A 16,512-nucleotide genomic window follows, 5' to 3' on the forward strand; every position below is an offset into this window, starting at 1 on the left:
TCCTACCTCATCATCACAAACACGTTGAGTGATCTCTTTTTAGGTTGCTCTGTAAGTGACAAACTAGAGTGGAAAGCAAATTTAACAAGCATAAAAAGTGTGACTGGGTGAATGTGATTCTGCAGCTTGATATAGATCCTGACAATAAAGATAAAATGAAAAAAAATCTAGACAGGCTAAACCCATCAACATTTTTGTCACAGAGCGCAAACAGGATAAGAGTGTGTTTGTTGAACTGCGAGACGGCGGTGCCTCTTACTTGAAAGCTGCTGAAACTCTGGGTTGTCTGGACTGGTGTTCTCTGTCAAGTCCCTCAAGAAATGCTTGTACCTAAAAAAGCAACAAACAAACAAAACACGGCACAGGCTTAATGCAACGTTTCTATAAATACACCCTTAAAGCGCAAGAGAAGGTAAGGTAAGGAGGTCGGACAAGTGTTGTCATCGTAAGACGACATTACTCGCGTTAAGACACGTTTAAGAAAAAAAGCTTTTCTTTTTGAGAAGGAATAAAGAGCAATTCAGTCTACAAAATTACACTAATGTGCCGGATTTCTGCTTCCTCCAACAATGCGGCGAAACTGATTTTGTGATTTTGTGTCCAGCAGTTATAGATTTCTAAGCCAATTAAAAGCTAGAAATCAGAGAAGTTGCCTATAGTATCCACTACCAGTCAAAAGTTTTTAATCAGTAAGCCTGTTAATGTTTTTAAAGAAGTCTCTTCTGTTCAGCAAGCCAGCATTTATTTGATCCAAAATACAGCAAAAAAGTAAAATGTTGATTTTTTTTACTAGCCTATTTAAAATAACTGTGTTCTATTTGAATATATTTCAAAACGTAAATTGAGATTTTAAAGCTGAATTTTTAGCATCATTACTCCAGTCACACGATCCTTCAGAAATAATTCTGATATTCTGATTAGCTGCTCAGAAAAAAAACACTTATTATGATGTTGAAAACAGCTGAGTAGAATTTATTCCGTTTTCTTTGATGAATAGAAAGTTCAGAAGAACAGCATTTATCTGTAATAGAAATCTTTTGTAAAATTATGTCTTTATAATCATTTTTGATCAATTTAAAGATTGCTAAATAAAAGTATTAATTTCTATAATTTATTTTCCAAAAAGAAAAATATATACTGTATACTGACTCTAAGCTTTTGAATGATATAGTGTATGATGTTGCAAAGGCTTTTTATTTCACATAAATGCTGAAAACAATTTACTCATCTGTTTTAAATATTGATAATCAGTAAATCAGCATATCAGAATGATTTCTGAAGATCATGTGACACTGAACACTGGAGTAATGACGCTGAAAATTAAGCTTTGAGCAGGAATAAATTACATTTTAAAATATATTCAAATATAAAAGTTATTTTAATTGTTAAAAACATTTCACAATATTACTGCTTTTGCTGTACATTGGATCAAATGAATGCAGGCTTAGAGTGAGTAGAATAGACTTCTTTAAAAACATTAAAAGTCTTACTGTTCAAAAACTGTTGACTGGTAGGTTATATAAATTACAGAAATATTATAATGTTTTATATATATATATATATATATATATATATATATATATATATATATATATATATATATATATATATATATATACACTGTATATGTGTGTGTGTGTGTGTGTGTGTGTGTGTATATATGTATGTATTTTCTGTCCCCCTCACTTCTGAAAAGATGGCTACGCCCTGGTGCTATTTTAAGGATGAGGAAAGGATTTGAAGAAGGAAAAATGAGAATGTATTTCTTTCTTTCAGGTTCACACAAACAAGTGCACGGGGTAAAACTTTATATTCTCCTCTGTTCAGAAAAAAAATTTAATATTGATTATTGTGCTATTCTCCTGATGACACAAAAAGGTTATAAATGGCTGGGCAAAGTAAGGGCCCAATTAAGGAAATGACCCCTATTGCAAGGTGAGGGCCAAATTGAGAGAGGAGAAAATCTGGTGGTAATTCATTTCATGTTTCAGGGATGGACATAAAGACAGAGCGAGTTTTAATGCTGGAGATTACGGTTCACTTAAGCAGAACTCCAGCGACTAGAGACATCAAAGGCCTCTTTCAAATGAGAAGGCTCTCAGAAAAAGTTCGACTCTGTGGTATCGTCACAATTGGGAATATGATTCTCTAGACTTTTCTCTACTTTGATTGCAGTGGAACTTGAAAAGTTTTGGAGGGAGTGCATTAGCATTACACAGGTGTATGCAGGCAATTACTGTAGCAATCGAATACACATTCCAGCAAAAACCATGAAACTAAATATCATATGCATTCATTAAGCATAATAAGAGCGATTTATTTAATGCTAGGAGCTTGATCAGTTGTATTCAAAATAAAAATACAGCCGAAAAAAAAGGAAATAGATATTAAAATATTTGAATACAGTATTACTTCAACCAAAAATGATTCACAATAAGACAGATTTTGACTTCAAAAATACATTTCAGTGCTCACAAAATATTCTCTGCATTTCTGGCACCAAATTCCACGTCACGTCCACCATTTTAGATGTTGTCAGATAAACTGGGGCGTCTTTAGTCTGTCTTAAACGTCCTCTCAACTCCACCGTGGCATCTTTCTTTGGTGCCGATCCCCGCAGGCTGAAAAGTTAAGCTCGAATATTCCCGTTCCCTGAGAGCTGTGCTAAGTGGCAGAGCTGGGGCCTTTCTAATTGGAGGAGTGTGAAGTGAAGATCGTTACAGCCGTAGTCTCTTTTTCCCTACGGCCAATGTCGAAATTATGTAAACAGTGGTGGCAGCCGTCAAGACGCCCATGTCACCCATCACCCGTGACAACCACAGAGGGGGGTAGAGGAGCACATCCTTTAAACTCCACTTCTGACACAAGATTTTAAGAGGGTTGCGACTACAAGGCCAAAGAGAGAGAGAAAAGAAACGTCTGATACGGCCCTCCCTCCCTCCCTCCCTCCCTCCCTCTCAGGACTTTAGAGGTGATTTGATAAACAGTTTCAGGCAAAACAGTCAGTTTGTGTACAGGTTGTGTATTTATTCACAGCAGGGCTTGTGGGATATCCTTCAAAGCTTCTCATATTAGAAGCTGAAGTTGAAAAATCCCAGCATGTGCATGCTCATTTATTCAATTATTATTTATGATAATTTTGCCACATGCAAGTATTAAATATTCTAATCTGATTACATTTTAGATCCTTGTTTTTATGAAATATATGTAAGATTTAAAGATCTAGTATTTAACAAGACCCAATGCAAGGAACTTGTTAGATGCAAAGAAATTTTATGTAGAATCTGTATGTAGTTTGTTAAAATCTAAATAAAATCATAAAAAAAAAAATCATTATTATTATAATGTTGATATATATATATATATATATATATATATATATATATATATATATAATTATTTTACATAATGGCAATTAACTGAAAGACAGCTGATATTAAAATCCTATACTATTCTGTTAAAATAAATAAAAATGAATTTAAACAAATTAAAGGGACTGTTTATTGCACATTTATGCACCCTCATGTTGTTTTAAACCTGTGTGACTTCTTTTGCGGAACAAAGATATTTAAGAATATTGGTGACCAAACTGCTTTCTGACCTCCATTGTATGAAAAAAATAAAAATAATGAAAATACCGAGACATTTCTCAAATTATCTTCTTTGTTTCACAGAAGAAAGTAATACAGGTTTGAAACAAAGTGAGGGTTAGTAAATGATGATTATTATACATTATACATATATCCATAATAATAATAATAATAATAATAATAATAATAAAAAGTGTAATAATAATACACGGGTGTGTAGTTTTGAAAAATCTAGGCATCATCTAGAAAATAATTAAATAAAAGAAAAACTAAATCTTTTAAATTACAAAAAACAATTACCTGCAAATCCTCAGTAAAACAAACAAACAAACTTTTCAGCTTGTTCTGTTTTTAGATATATTAAATAAAAAAACAGCCTAAATGAAACCTAAGTAAACAGGCTTACTAAACATGAGAAAAACTAGAGCAGTAGTGTATTCCTCATTAGAAATGAAAGAAGAGAGGAAACCAAACAAGCCCCAATTAAGCCTCCTTCTATTAAAAGGCACTTAAAAAGAGAAATAATCTCACTTCTTCTTCTTGTCTCATCTTGTAGTAACAAATACATTACCAGCATTATCAGCCACAGATGCCCTTATTAGGGACAGGGAAAAAAATCTAATTAAAGCTGCAGAGTAACAAAAAAGGGAATGGCCTAATGAGCATTATTAAAGCACATTCCAAATAATGTAAACGGAACTTGCTCGTTTAGCTGCCCTGTCCCACTCATTAGCGAGCAAAGAAAAGATAAGACAATCACGTAATCTGAACCATATTTATAATAGTTCAGATATTCTAACGAAGAGGAACGCTAGCCTAGTTACCGACGATTGCTGCACTAATTCCTTTGTAGTATGCAGATGAAACAAGCTTCACGTTTTCATTCTCTTCCTCCAGAACTCCACTCCCCACACCACCGCAGCAGATACGACGGGTCACCTGGTCGTTACACACGTCAGTGCATGAGAGGATGAGGAGGAAATATTTGTCTAATTATTTGTCTTTAACCATGTGCATTAAAGATTCAAATTCCTAATTAAGAGACAACAGCCACTGTCAGGCTCCTGCATGGGTTATTGAACACGGCATTGGCTGGTGCATAATTACTGCTCTTTAATAGCTGCAGATGTATGAGCATTGAGCACATCGACTTTGAAGGCCCCAAGACATCGCCAACTTCTGCAATTAAATTATAACAAAACGCATATTGTGTTCAGAGTACATTGGGATTGTATGAAGAATGTGGCTTTTTCTGAGGTGGGATGGGAGTCACAATACTTTGGCTTTGATTGCATGAAGTTCCTGCATAAATGAATGCATAAATGAAAGTTTTTTTTTTATATACTATCAATCCAATCTTGAACCCCACATACTGTACAATTATTTTTGTTGTAAATAAAACAAAGATTATTGGTATGTTTACCAAGAAAATATGATTTCAGTTTTTCTACTTCGAATTTGTGTATTTAATTCAATTTGTTAACTGCCATTGATATACATATATAAATAATCTGATGTAATTACATATATTACATTACATATATAAAAAGATTCTGATGTTATTATCTTAAAAACATCAGGAATAATAAAACAAATAAAAAACAACAAGAACTTTGCTCCAGCCTCCCTCGGGATCCGGTCGAAGCTCTGCCGGAGGTGGGAGTTGAAGATCTCTCTGACAGGAGACTCGGCCAAACGTTCCCAGCAGACCCTCACAGTACGTTTGGGTCTGCCGAGTCTGTCCAGCTTCCTCCCTTCCTGTCCAGATATTGAGTCCGAGTGGACCATGTTCTCCACCTCCATTGTCGAAGCGGCCGCTCGGAGCTGTGGCCGTAAGGTTTCCGGTGCCTGTCGAGGCGGCAATCCCCGAACCCGGTGGTGGACACCGGAAGTAAGGGATGCCGTCAAGCTGAAGAAGGAGTCCTATCGGGCCTGGTTGGCTTGTGGGACTCCTGAGGCAGCTGACAGGTACTGGCAGGCCAAGCGGACTACAGCCCGGGTGGTTGTGGAGGCAAAAACTCGGGCCTGGGAGGAGTTCGGTGAGGCCATGGAGAAGGACTATCGGTCGGCCTCGAAGAGATTCTGGCAAACCGTCCGGCGCCTCAGGAGAGGGAAGCAGTGCCCTACCAACGCTGTTTACAGTAGAGGTGGGGAGCTGTTGACCTCAACTGGGGATGGCGTTGGACGGTGGAAGGAATACTTCGAGGATCTCCTCAATCCCGCTGTCACGTCTTCCATTAAGGAAGCAGAGGCTGAGGGCTCAGATGTGGACTCGTCCATCACCCAAGCTGAAGTCACCAAGGTAGTCAAGAAACTCCTCGGTGGCAAGGCACCGGGGGTGGATGAGATCCGCCCTGAGTACCTCAAGTCTCTGGATGTTGTGGGGCTGTCTTGGCTGACACGCCTCTGCAGCATCGCGGGAGGGTTCATGGGAGTTTGCCCAACCAGTCCACATGTGCTTTGTGGATTTGGAGAAGGCATTCGATTGTGTCCCTCGCGGCGGCCTGTGGAGGGTGCTCCGGGAGTATGGGGTCCGGGGCCCTTTGCTAAGGGCTATCCGGTCCCTGTACGACCGGAGCAGGAGCTTGGTTCGTATTGCCAGCAGTAAGTCAGACTTGTTCCCGGTGCGTGTTGGACTCCGGCAGGGCTGCCCTTTGTCGCCGGTTCTGTTCATGATTTTTATGGACAGAATTTCTAGGCACAGCCAGGGGCCGGAGGGGGTCAGGTTTGGTGACAACACGATTTCGTCTCTGCTCTATGCGGATGATGTTGTCGTGTTGGCCTCATCAAGCCAGGACCTTCAGCATGCACTGGGACGGTTTGCAGCCGAGTGTGAAGCAGCTGGGATGAGAATCAGCACCTCCAAATCCGAGGCCATGGTCCTCAGTCGGAAAAGGGTGGCTTGCCCACTTCAGGTTGGTGGAGAGTTCCTGCCTCAAGTGGAGGAGTTTAAGTATCTTGGGGTCTTGTTCACGAGTGAGGGAAGGATGGAACGGGAGATTGACAGACGGATCGGTGCAGCTTCTGCAGTAATGCGGTCGATGTACCAGTCTGTCGTGGTGAAGAAAGAGCTGAGCCGCAAGGCGAAGCTCTCGATTTACCGGTCAATCTACGTTCCTTCTCTCACCTATGGTCATGAGCTTTGGGTCATGACCGAAAGGACAAGATCACGGATACAGGCGGCCGAAATGAGCTTTCTCCGCAGGGTGGCTGGGCGATCCCTTAGAGATAGGGTGAGAAGCTCAGTCACCCGGGAGGAGCTCAGAGTAGAGCCGCTGCTCCTCCACATCGAGAGGGGTCAGCTGAGGTGGCTCGGGCATCTGTTCCGGATGCCTCCTGGACGCCTTCCCGGGAAGGTGTTCCGGGCGCGTCCCACTGAGAGGAGACCCCGGGGAAGACCTAGGACACGCTGGAGAGACTATGTCTCCCGGCTGGCCTGGGATCGCCTCAGGTGTCCCCCCAGAAGAGCTGGAGGAAGTGTCTAGGGAGAGGGAAGTCTGGGGTTCTCTGCTTAGACTGCTGCCCCCGCGACCCGGCCCCGGATAAGCGGAAGAAGATGGATGGATGGAAGAACTTTGCTCTGTTTTTAGTTAGCACACAAAAGGAAATACTATTTCAGGATTTTTTACTTTGAAATTTCACCTTTAATTTGATGTGTTACTTGCTGTTTGTAAATGAAACGAAATATGAAATATAATAATATAATAAAATGTAAATAAATAAAATAAAATTTCTTTTTGTTCTTTGAAATTTCACATTTAGAAATAAATAACAAAACTTTAAACCCTCTGTTTTTTAGTTAGCACGGTTAACCATCTTGCTAATTGTCATCTTGCTTACACGAAAACATCTGCAGCCTACAGAAAGAATTTACCATTTCAGTTTTTTTACTACAATTTTTTTTCCCCCGTGTATATGAAAAAACTGAAAATATCTTCTTACAGGTTGGGAACAACATGAGGATTCATTTTCATTTCTGCAAGAACTCTCTCTTTTAAAGAACCTATCAATTATAATACTGATAGTTACAGTATCCCACAAACAAGTCATCTTGATTGGATAGTAAGAATTTTCAGTGTATTAAAACTGCTAATTGGGGTGGGGGAGTAAAAAGTTCCCTCTGAAATGATATGTGCTGAGAAAACTTGCTATGCACACAAACAATGATCTTAATAAACAAAATAACAAGCTTAGATGAATATAATGCCACAGCAGCAGTTTGAGAAGAGTTTTACAATTTTTTCACTGCACTTTGACTGTTCCCGAGTGCCTGAACCTAATTAACAAAAGCCAAGACATAAAGTAGATTGTCTGATAGCTTCCAAGAATTTCAATAAGTCTTCTTTGCTTGAGAGCCAAGCATAGTAGTAGGCAATCACTACCTGAGGTCAACATATCAAGGACGACAGGATGAGGGTAATGTTATATTTAAGGGATCAATACCAGTTCTGAGAGTAAATATATTAAATAAAAAGCGCTTTTACAAGACTGAAGAAACCTGTAGGGCTCGTTCTAGTGAGCTTTGGCATTACCCATTTGAACAGATCAAAAGAAGAGAGGAGGTGAGTTCACCCGAGGTCTTGTCTTAAGACTAAACCATAGATATATGAAGGATGCGACCTCTCAACTTCCATGTAAAAGCGACGTCTCAATAAATGCTTTTAAATGAGTTTCAATCAACACCTTTGCAAACAAACACAAATGGTGAGAAAACCTCCTGAACTCCTTGTTATGTTGTGTTTGAAGCACCGATTGAATTGAACCCATCTGCTGTGTAAGCACAGGCCCATATAGCAGCCCTGACACTATCGGCTACATAATGGCTCAGCTCCATTAACACGAGTCCTCCTCCGCTTTTTGAGTCTCTCTGCATGTAAAAGAGACACGTCCATGACCTTCTGACCCGCTCCGAGCGACGAGTTCCACCACAAAGTGAAAGATTAACCTCTTATATGGCACTTCTCTACGTCGATTTTGAGGACGTTCAAATCCATTATAGAGATGCACAAGTGTGTTAAAAAAAAACATGCTGTTTTATTACTTTAAGATTTTTTAACTGCCTAGAAACTAATGCTAGACACAATCCATGCCATGGTCAGATACAGGGGCAGGGACATTTCACAGAAACACATAAAAAAATGCAAACTGGGCTTTTAGTTTTGAAATGTAATCTGTTAAAGTTTAATTTACAATACTACTTTACAGTGCGATGCATCTACAAATATTAAATGCCAAATTAGTCTCTGCATTTATAATGTATCTGGATTAAGGAAGCAATTTTAGAATTAAAATGAACTTAAATTCAAAGAACTTTGAAGAGAGTCTTTTTAACTAGAAAATGAAAGTGTCAAATTAAGTTTTGAATACAGTTAAAAGAAAGTTTATAGACGGTCAAATGACAGAACGACAGACAGAATGATAGACAGAACGATGGACAGACAGACAGAATAAAGAGAAGCAGATAAAATGAAAGATAGAACTATAGACTGAAAGAACGATAGATGGACAGACAGAATGATGGAAGACTAATACAATGACATAAATAGGCAGAATAATATATAGAACGACAGACAGAACAAAAGGCAGATACAATGAAAGACAGAATGATGGAATGCTAGATAGAACGATGGATACAACTATAGATAGAATGATAAAATGATGGATAGACAGATAGAATGATGGTTAGACTGATAGAATAAATCAAGATAGACAGAAAAAAGAATAGAGTGTTGGATAGATAGAATGAAAGACAGAAAGATGGACAGACAGAACAGCACATAGAAAGAAAGACAGAGAGAATGAGAGACAGAATGACAGAACACTGGACAGAAAGATGGATAGAACTAACTATAAATAGAAAGAATGATATCATAGAATGTTGGATAGAACAAAACAGCAAGACAGAAAGACAGACAAAACGATGGACAAATAGAATGATACAGAGAATGAAAGACAGAAATTAGATTTAGGCCCCGTTTACATGACTGTGTTTTCTTTAAAAAACGCATAACTTTAGCTACGGTTACGCCTATCATTTACACTACTCCGGTGTTTTCGACCCTCAAAAACTGAGACTTTTGAAAATTATGGCGTGGCTGCCCACATTCGCTCTGCGTATCCTTGACTACCGTAAATGCGCATTGTTGTACCCATAGATGTACAGGTAGATACCCCATCGATCGCTCCAAGCACGTAGATGCGTCCGCGATCTAAATACCGTATTTCCCGGACTATAAATCGCACCTAAGTATAAGTCGCATCAGTCCAAAACTACTTCATGACGAGGAAAAAAACATATATAAGTCGCACTGGACCATAAGTCGCATTCATTTAGAACCATGAACCAAGAGAAAACATTACCGTCTACAGCCGCGAGAGGGCGCTCTATGTTTCAGTGTAGACTACATGAGAACTGAGCAGCATAGAGCGCCCTCTCGCGGCTGTAGACGGTAATGTTTTCTCTTGGTTCATTTCTCTTGGTTCATGTCAAATTAATTTTGATAAATAAGTCACACCTGACTATAAGTCACAGGACCAGCCAAACTATGAAAAAAAAGTGTGACTTATAGTCCAGAAAATACGGTAATAGGGAATCTAGCTATTCATATCTATGGCTGTACCTGCATGAATGGTCATGTGACATGCGGTTTAGGTTGTGTAGTGTAAACGCAGATTGTTTCTGAAACGCAGTGGAAACGCCAGTGTAGACGAGGATCGTTTTCATTCTAAAACGTCGTTTTAAAACGAACACACACTAGTGTAAAAGAGGCCTAAAAATAAAATGATAGAATGCTAGATAGAACTGGATAGAACTTCTGTAGATATAGTGACAGAATGATGAACAGACGGATAAAATGATGGCTAGACAGATATAATACTGGACAGACTGATAAAATGATTATGAGACCGAAAGACCAATCAACATATTTTCATACTGTAACTTCCAATTTACTTTTACCACTTAAAATAACTGGTTTTAGTTTTTGATGTTTTATTTTACATTTAATGTGACAAAATTTTACAGAATTTTAATAATGCCCATAACAGAAATAAATATTTGCTTGTTGACTTCATTTCTCTGTCTGACACTCGACAAATTGTCCATCTGTAGTCAGGCAGACCTCAGGGAGGAGAAGAAGGGTTGAGAGGAGAGCGACTCAACATGAATCTCTTCTCTGCAGCTGCAGTAAATGGCATTTAATAATAGGAATGATTTTATCCTCCCTCCCGACAGTCCTGTTCCATGTCTTAAGTAACCACCATGACCCACAGACAGCCAGCCTCGCCATCCATCATCCTTCATCCCAATAAGTGACAACAATTTCCTCCCGAGTCCCTGTTAGAGGCAGTACTCCTGATTATCTGCACTCTCTGAATATGGAGCTCTTCTGCCGTGCCACTTAAGATCATCATACAATTATGCGCCCCCCCATGTGTCCTCGCTTTCCGAGAACGGTAAAGGCAGAATCGATGGGGGACAATAGGAAACACAGTGATCAGGGCCTGAGAGGATGAGATCAGATCAAGGGCATCTTTGAACACGCTGATTGAGATGTCAGCGCTCAGCTGTTCCGAGGGAAATTAGAGAATATCTGTGTGATAACTGGGTAGAGAACATTCAGGGTGCGACACAAAGCTCAGACACGGTGTTTAGCACAAGTCCTGCGGTTTGCTGCATGACAAAAACAGAGAGATAATACCTTGCATCCATTTGAAAGGCAGGCAGGTGTTGAAAACAGGTATAAATGGAGTACAAAATGTTGTGTGATCAAATCATACAGATGACATTTAAAACGCTGAGTGAATGTGACCACATTGCACTGGTAGTAAAAATAATAATGCATTCAAGAGGACTGACTAATTACTTGTCAATCAACCACTGCACTAAAACTTTCCCAGGTTCGTTTGGTTGCGAAAGAAAGCAACTCTGTTCAAAAAAAAAAAAAAAAGTAAAAAAGTTTGGTATCAGTAAGATTGTAATTCATGTTAATGAAAGAGGTCACTTATGGTCATCAAGGCTGCATTTATTCGATCAAAGATAAAGTAAAAATAGTAATAATATGAAATATTACAATATAAAATAACGGTTTCCTATTTAAATATATTTATTTAATCCTGGGACAGAGTTAAATTTTCAGTAGGGGTGCACGAAAAATAATATCGGCCGATAATTAATGCGCATCTCATCAGTAAAGCTGGTTATCTAATGAGTCTAATCAAATCCCGTTTGTGGATTTGCACAGTTTGTCAGTTAACAACGGCTCTGTGTAGTAACAGCTGATATTTATCATGCACCCCTAATTTTCAGCAGCCATTATTCCAGAAAACATTCTAATATGGTAACTTGGTGCACAAAAAGCCATTTCCTATTTTTATCGATGTTAAAAAAAACAGTCGTGCTGCTTCATATTTGTTTGGAAACAGTGATATTTTTTCAGCATTCTTTGATAAATAGAAAGTAAAGAAAAAAAACTATATTTGAAATAAAAAATATATATATATTGCATTATTATAAGTCTTTACGTTCAGTTTTGATCAATTTAGTGCATCCTTGCAATAGCTAGATAGATGGATGGATTCAAGATTCAACCAGGAGTAAAATCATGATCAAATCACCTATTAGATGCACAAAGACACATAAACAGGGCCTGTAAACAAACTGGATTAGAGCTGAAACAACTAATCAATTTAATCGATTAAAATCGATTATTAAAATAGTTGTCAACTAATTTAGTCATCGATTAGTTGCTAAACAACTTTTATTTGCTGTAAGTGGCTCATTTTGTGCATATTTTAAAGGAGTCATACCCTCGTATTACCTTGGATACCTACTGCTGTATTATAGTCTTACAGGCCCTTCTAAAAAAGAAAAGTGGAAAAAAAATAAACACAGAGCTCCTCAGACCATTATTTCTGTAGGCATTATTGTCTTGCGAGATCTGATGCGATATTTTGGACCGGTCGTGGACGGTCATTATAATAATGCAAATGAGGGGCGTGTTGATTGGTTGCAGGAATGGGGGGGGGGATTGACAACGCAGGTAACGCTTTAGCATATCATTACAAACTGACATCATGGCGCAAGTTGTGAATGAACGCGACCGGCTTCCGGCCAGTGTATAAGTATGAGGCGCCGTTTAGGGCTTAAATCAAACTTCATTCACGCACACATATGAAACACGCTTGCATATATATTAAGTGGTCACACATACATGTATATGAACTCACGCACATAACGTTACTCATATGAGACACGAGCACAGCACACACACAAATATAAGACGAGCACAGCACACACACACAAACTAGACGGCGCCTCATATATAAGCGTTAGGCAACAAATAAACAATAACCGAATTCATGATGATCTCAGTCATTTGTTTTTTGCAAAGTGCGTTAGCAGCCATTCCCCATACCTAGAAGCTAATACTCCCGCCAGAGTTGTGCCTGAACGTGTTCATTGAACGATAGTTCATGAACTCGTTCATATTTTGGGCGAACATGAACTGAACCTACCGCATTACTGCCTGATGAACGTTACTGTGAAGTCGTTCATTCTGGTGTCTGTGAACGCCACGCTCTCTCTCAGTTTAACTACGTTCAGTAGGATGCCAGATTTCTATAAAGCCTTCTAGGCGAAAACACACCTAAAACACACCGTAAACCGGCCTTAATATGTAGCGGAAAAAACACCCAATCTGGCAACGCCAGACTCTCTTGTTCAAGCTCGTTCATCAAAATGAACAAATCTTTTTCCGAGTCTTATCGTTCACTTAAGGGGCTTTAAATGTTACTATTAACTGGCAAATTCCCCGAACACATCAACCTACGCAATCTTGATCATATTCTGAATTAAGAAATCATTATAATGCAGTCAAAAGTCAGTTTTTGCAGTCAGTTTACAGGGAACATAAATAATTACTTCACCACGAGTCTTTCGTTTATTTGTCTAGTGACAGACGCAATAGCATACAATAGCCGCATTAGCAGTTAGATGCTGTTTGTTACACACAGTAGAGCAATAAAAAACACAGTCTTACCGTTTCAATTGCATGCAATTTTGTTGGAATGGCGCTTCTCCCGAGCTTCGATGCCAACTTCGCCTGATATAGCCCCAAATTTGTAAAGGATTTCAGCGTACAATGTGTTTAGCACAAACACGTAACGATAAGCCAGTGGGAAGGGTTGAAGGAACCGCGTCATTAAAAATGGATTTAATCCACTGGTCTCTGATAGCTAGGTCCGTTCTTGGTAGAGAAAACACATTTACATGTTGATTCTGGCAGTCAACCACAGAGCAACTCACGTGTGCACTAGTTCCAGCGTCTTTCTCGACTGAATATGAGGGGGAGAGGGGAAGGGCGAGCTTCCTGCTGCTGTGTCCATATATGGTATATCCTGCCCCGTCTTGACGTCAAGACGGGGAAGATATCAAAATCTCGTATTTGAGTGCACGTGGGCTATTTTACAAACCCTGAGGTAAACAAACGCTTCACTTTTAAATATCGGCTTCCCGGCCAGTGTATAATCGTTAGGCAATCATAACATACATTGATTCTCGTGGAAAAGTGCAAATTGTGGGTCATGACTCCTTTAAATCTGCGATTAACAAAAGTGTGGCAGTAGTGAGCCACCGCAGGGTTTTATTCAGCCAGTACAGCAGGAGAAGTAGCCAATAGCCAATAGCTGGCCTCGTTTTATGTCACGTGCTTCCCGAACTGCGTCTGCAGCATTCAGCGAGATGGTGGAGACAGACGGCAGTGGAGTAAGCTTGAGAAAGAAAAAGAAAAAAGCGGAAGATAAAACTAATTCAACGAAGTCATCCAAAGTGTGGGAGAACTTTACTTTGAGCCTTCAAAAAAGAAGAGTAACCTGTAAACTCTGCACTACTGAACTGTTTAACTGTTTAATAATTTTATTTGTGCAGTTTCTCCTGTACAATGTTGTTTGCAAATGTTTAGTCGTAAAAACTAATAACATTGCTTTTTAACAGTTAACATTTAAAGATTTACAAACATTTTCTGTGATCAGTTTGTCGTTTACCAGTTCATAATTCAGTCTTGCAACCTAATTATGAATGAATGAGAGAGGTAAAGGTTTAAATGTATTTGAAGTACTTGAAGTATTTTTCTGGACAACCTTCTGATGGATTTTACTTTAAAATGTGACTTCCATTCAGGTTTCATGCCACTGACACTTGATTTGAAGGATTATTTACAATTTCACAGTATAAGATATAAAGCTGTTTCCCAGGTATAAGTTGTGTTTACAGTAAAAAAAAATAATAAATGCAATGTTCTGCAAATTTATTCTGTTTTATTCTTATTCTTCGTGAAAATATTTTCTGAAAAATTCCTTAAGCTTTGTTCGGGATGTTAAACTACTTTAGGAGCTCTAAGGACTGCCATGGTGAAAACATTATTTGAAATCTCCTTGTGAAATTTGCTAGAGTATGGGTCAGTGTTTTGATTGCAGAAGAGTTTGACAAAGGATTACTAACACATAGAAAACAAAACTCCAGGTATATTTTTGATGAGAATATGACAATGCAAAATGGTTAAAATCTCTAAAAGTCTATCTTGAATGATAAAGACCCTTTGTTAATAATTTAGTTGGAAAAAATAGGCAAAACTAAAATATAAGTACATAAAGATTAATCGATTAATCGTTAAAATAATCGACAGATTAATCGATTATCAAAATAATCGTTAGTTGCAGCCCTAAACCGGATTGTCATTTTGCATATGATGAAGCCACTGAATGAAAACCATGACAGGTGGGCGCTATCTGGGGAATGTTTTTATAAAGAATAAATATAAAGACATAATTATATGACATATGTCATAGCTAGAATGACATTGCGTTTGTTTTTTCTTTCATGTTGGAAACTACATTTAATAACTGGGAGTGACATAAAAGCCTAATTAAGATGGACTCGAGCTGCTTGATAAAGGAATGCTATGTAATTTTCACTGGTTCTTAAGCATGTTCTAGTTCATTTCGCACCCTGTTACACTAATTAACAGCTGAGACCACGACCGAATGAAATTACAGCCAAGAAAAACGGCGGCTTAACAAAAGGGATTTTGACAGTTCTTGGACAGTCTGAAGACAGGTGTGAGCATGACATCAAACAATAATTACGTCTGTCATTGAGAGGCTTGGTATGCAGCGTGCATTTACTCCTCTAAAGCGCAGAAATACAGATGAAGAATTCAAGCATGAAAACCATAACCCGGTGGTGACAGTTTTCTGTTATCATGCCATCAAATGATTCCCAAAATCCACACATCAAATGCGATCATCAAAATGTGACATTGTAGAGTGATTTGACAGCTGAGCAGAAGACTGAAGTAGACTGGCCTGTGTCAGAAGATACTGATGCATAATCAAAACGCTTTACATTCCCATCAAGAACTGACTGCATTTCAATGCTGCCATCGTGTTTTTTTGCTTTCGATCCCGTAATCTCTTCACCAAAGCAGATGGTTTAAACTTTAAATACACAAAAACATCCACTGACCAATCCATCTCATTTACTTGAAAATTCAATGGCTGAGGTACTCTGACATTTAATGAGATTTGAAGAAAACTGTGCACGTCAATTGCAATAAGTGGTTGAGGAGTCCATTAAACAGCACAAAATCAAAATATCTTTAGGTGAAGTGTGTCATTTATGCACCACTTCCATCATCAAATTGATAGAGTATAAATATATAATAAAAACAAGTAATTAAGTTTTCAGAAACACTCATGTCTACGTCTACAAAACAAAAACCTGCTATGAAATTATTTTCATTTTCAGCTTGGGATGCACCAATATAATAATTACTTCCCATAACAACAAGCTGATAAAATTTTATTGTAATAGCTGATAACCGATTAAAATGATAATATTATAGAAATTATTTAAATAATTATA

General features: G+C 38.4%; 1 protein-coding gene across 2 annotated transcripts in view; it reads right to left on the bottom strand.

The window, feature by feature from the left end:
- LOC132098852 (rho guanine nucleotide exchange factor 39-like) overlaps nucleotides 1-16,512 on the bottom strand; it is a 47,139-nt gene that overhangs the window by 15,099 nt on the left and 15,528 nt on the right. For both annotated transcript variants that reach the window (XM_059505074.1, XM_059505075.1), the window contains exon 6: nucleotides 260-330. In XM_059505074.1, coding sequence (XP_059361057.1) covers nucleotides 260-330 — 71 coding nt within the window. The remainder of the gene's footprint in view (nucleotides 1-259; nucleotides 331-16,512) is intronic.

The sequence above is a fragment of the Carassius carassius genome, chromosome 22, assembly GCF_963082965.1.
Source record: "Carassius carassius chromosome 22, fCarCar2.1, whole genome shotgun sequence".
In the NCBI taxonomy this organism is placed as follows: domain Eukaryota; kingdom Metazoa; phylum Chordata; class Actinopteri; order Cypriniformes; family Cyprinidae; genus Carassius; species Carassius carassius.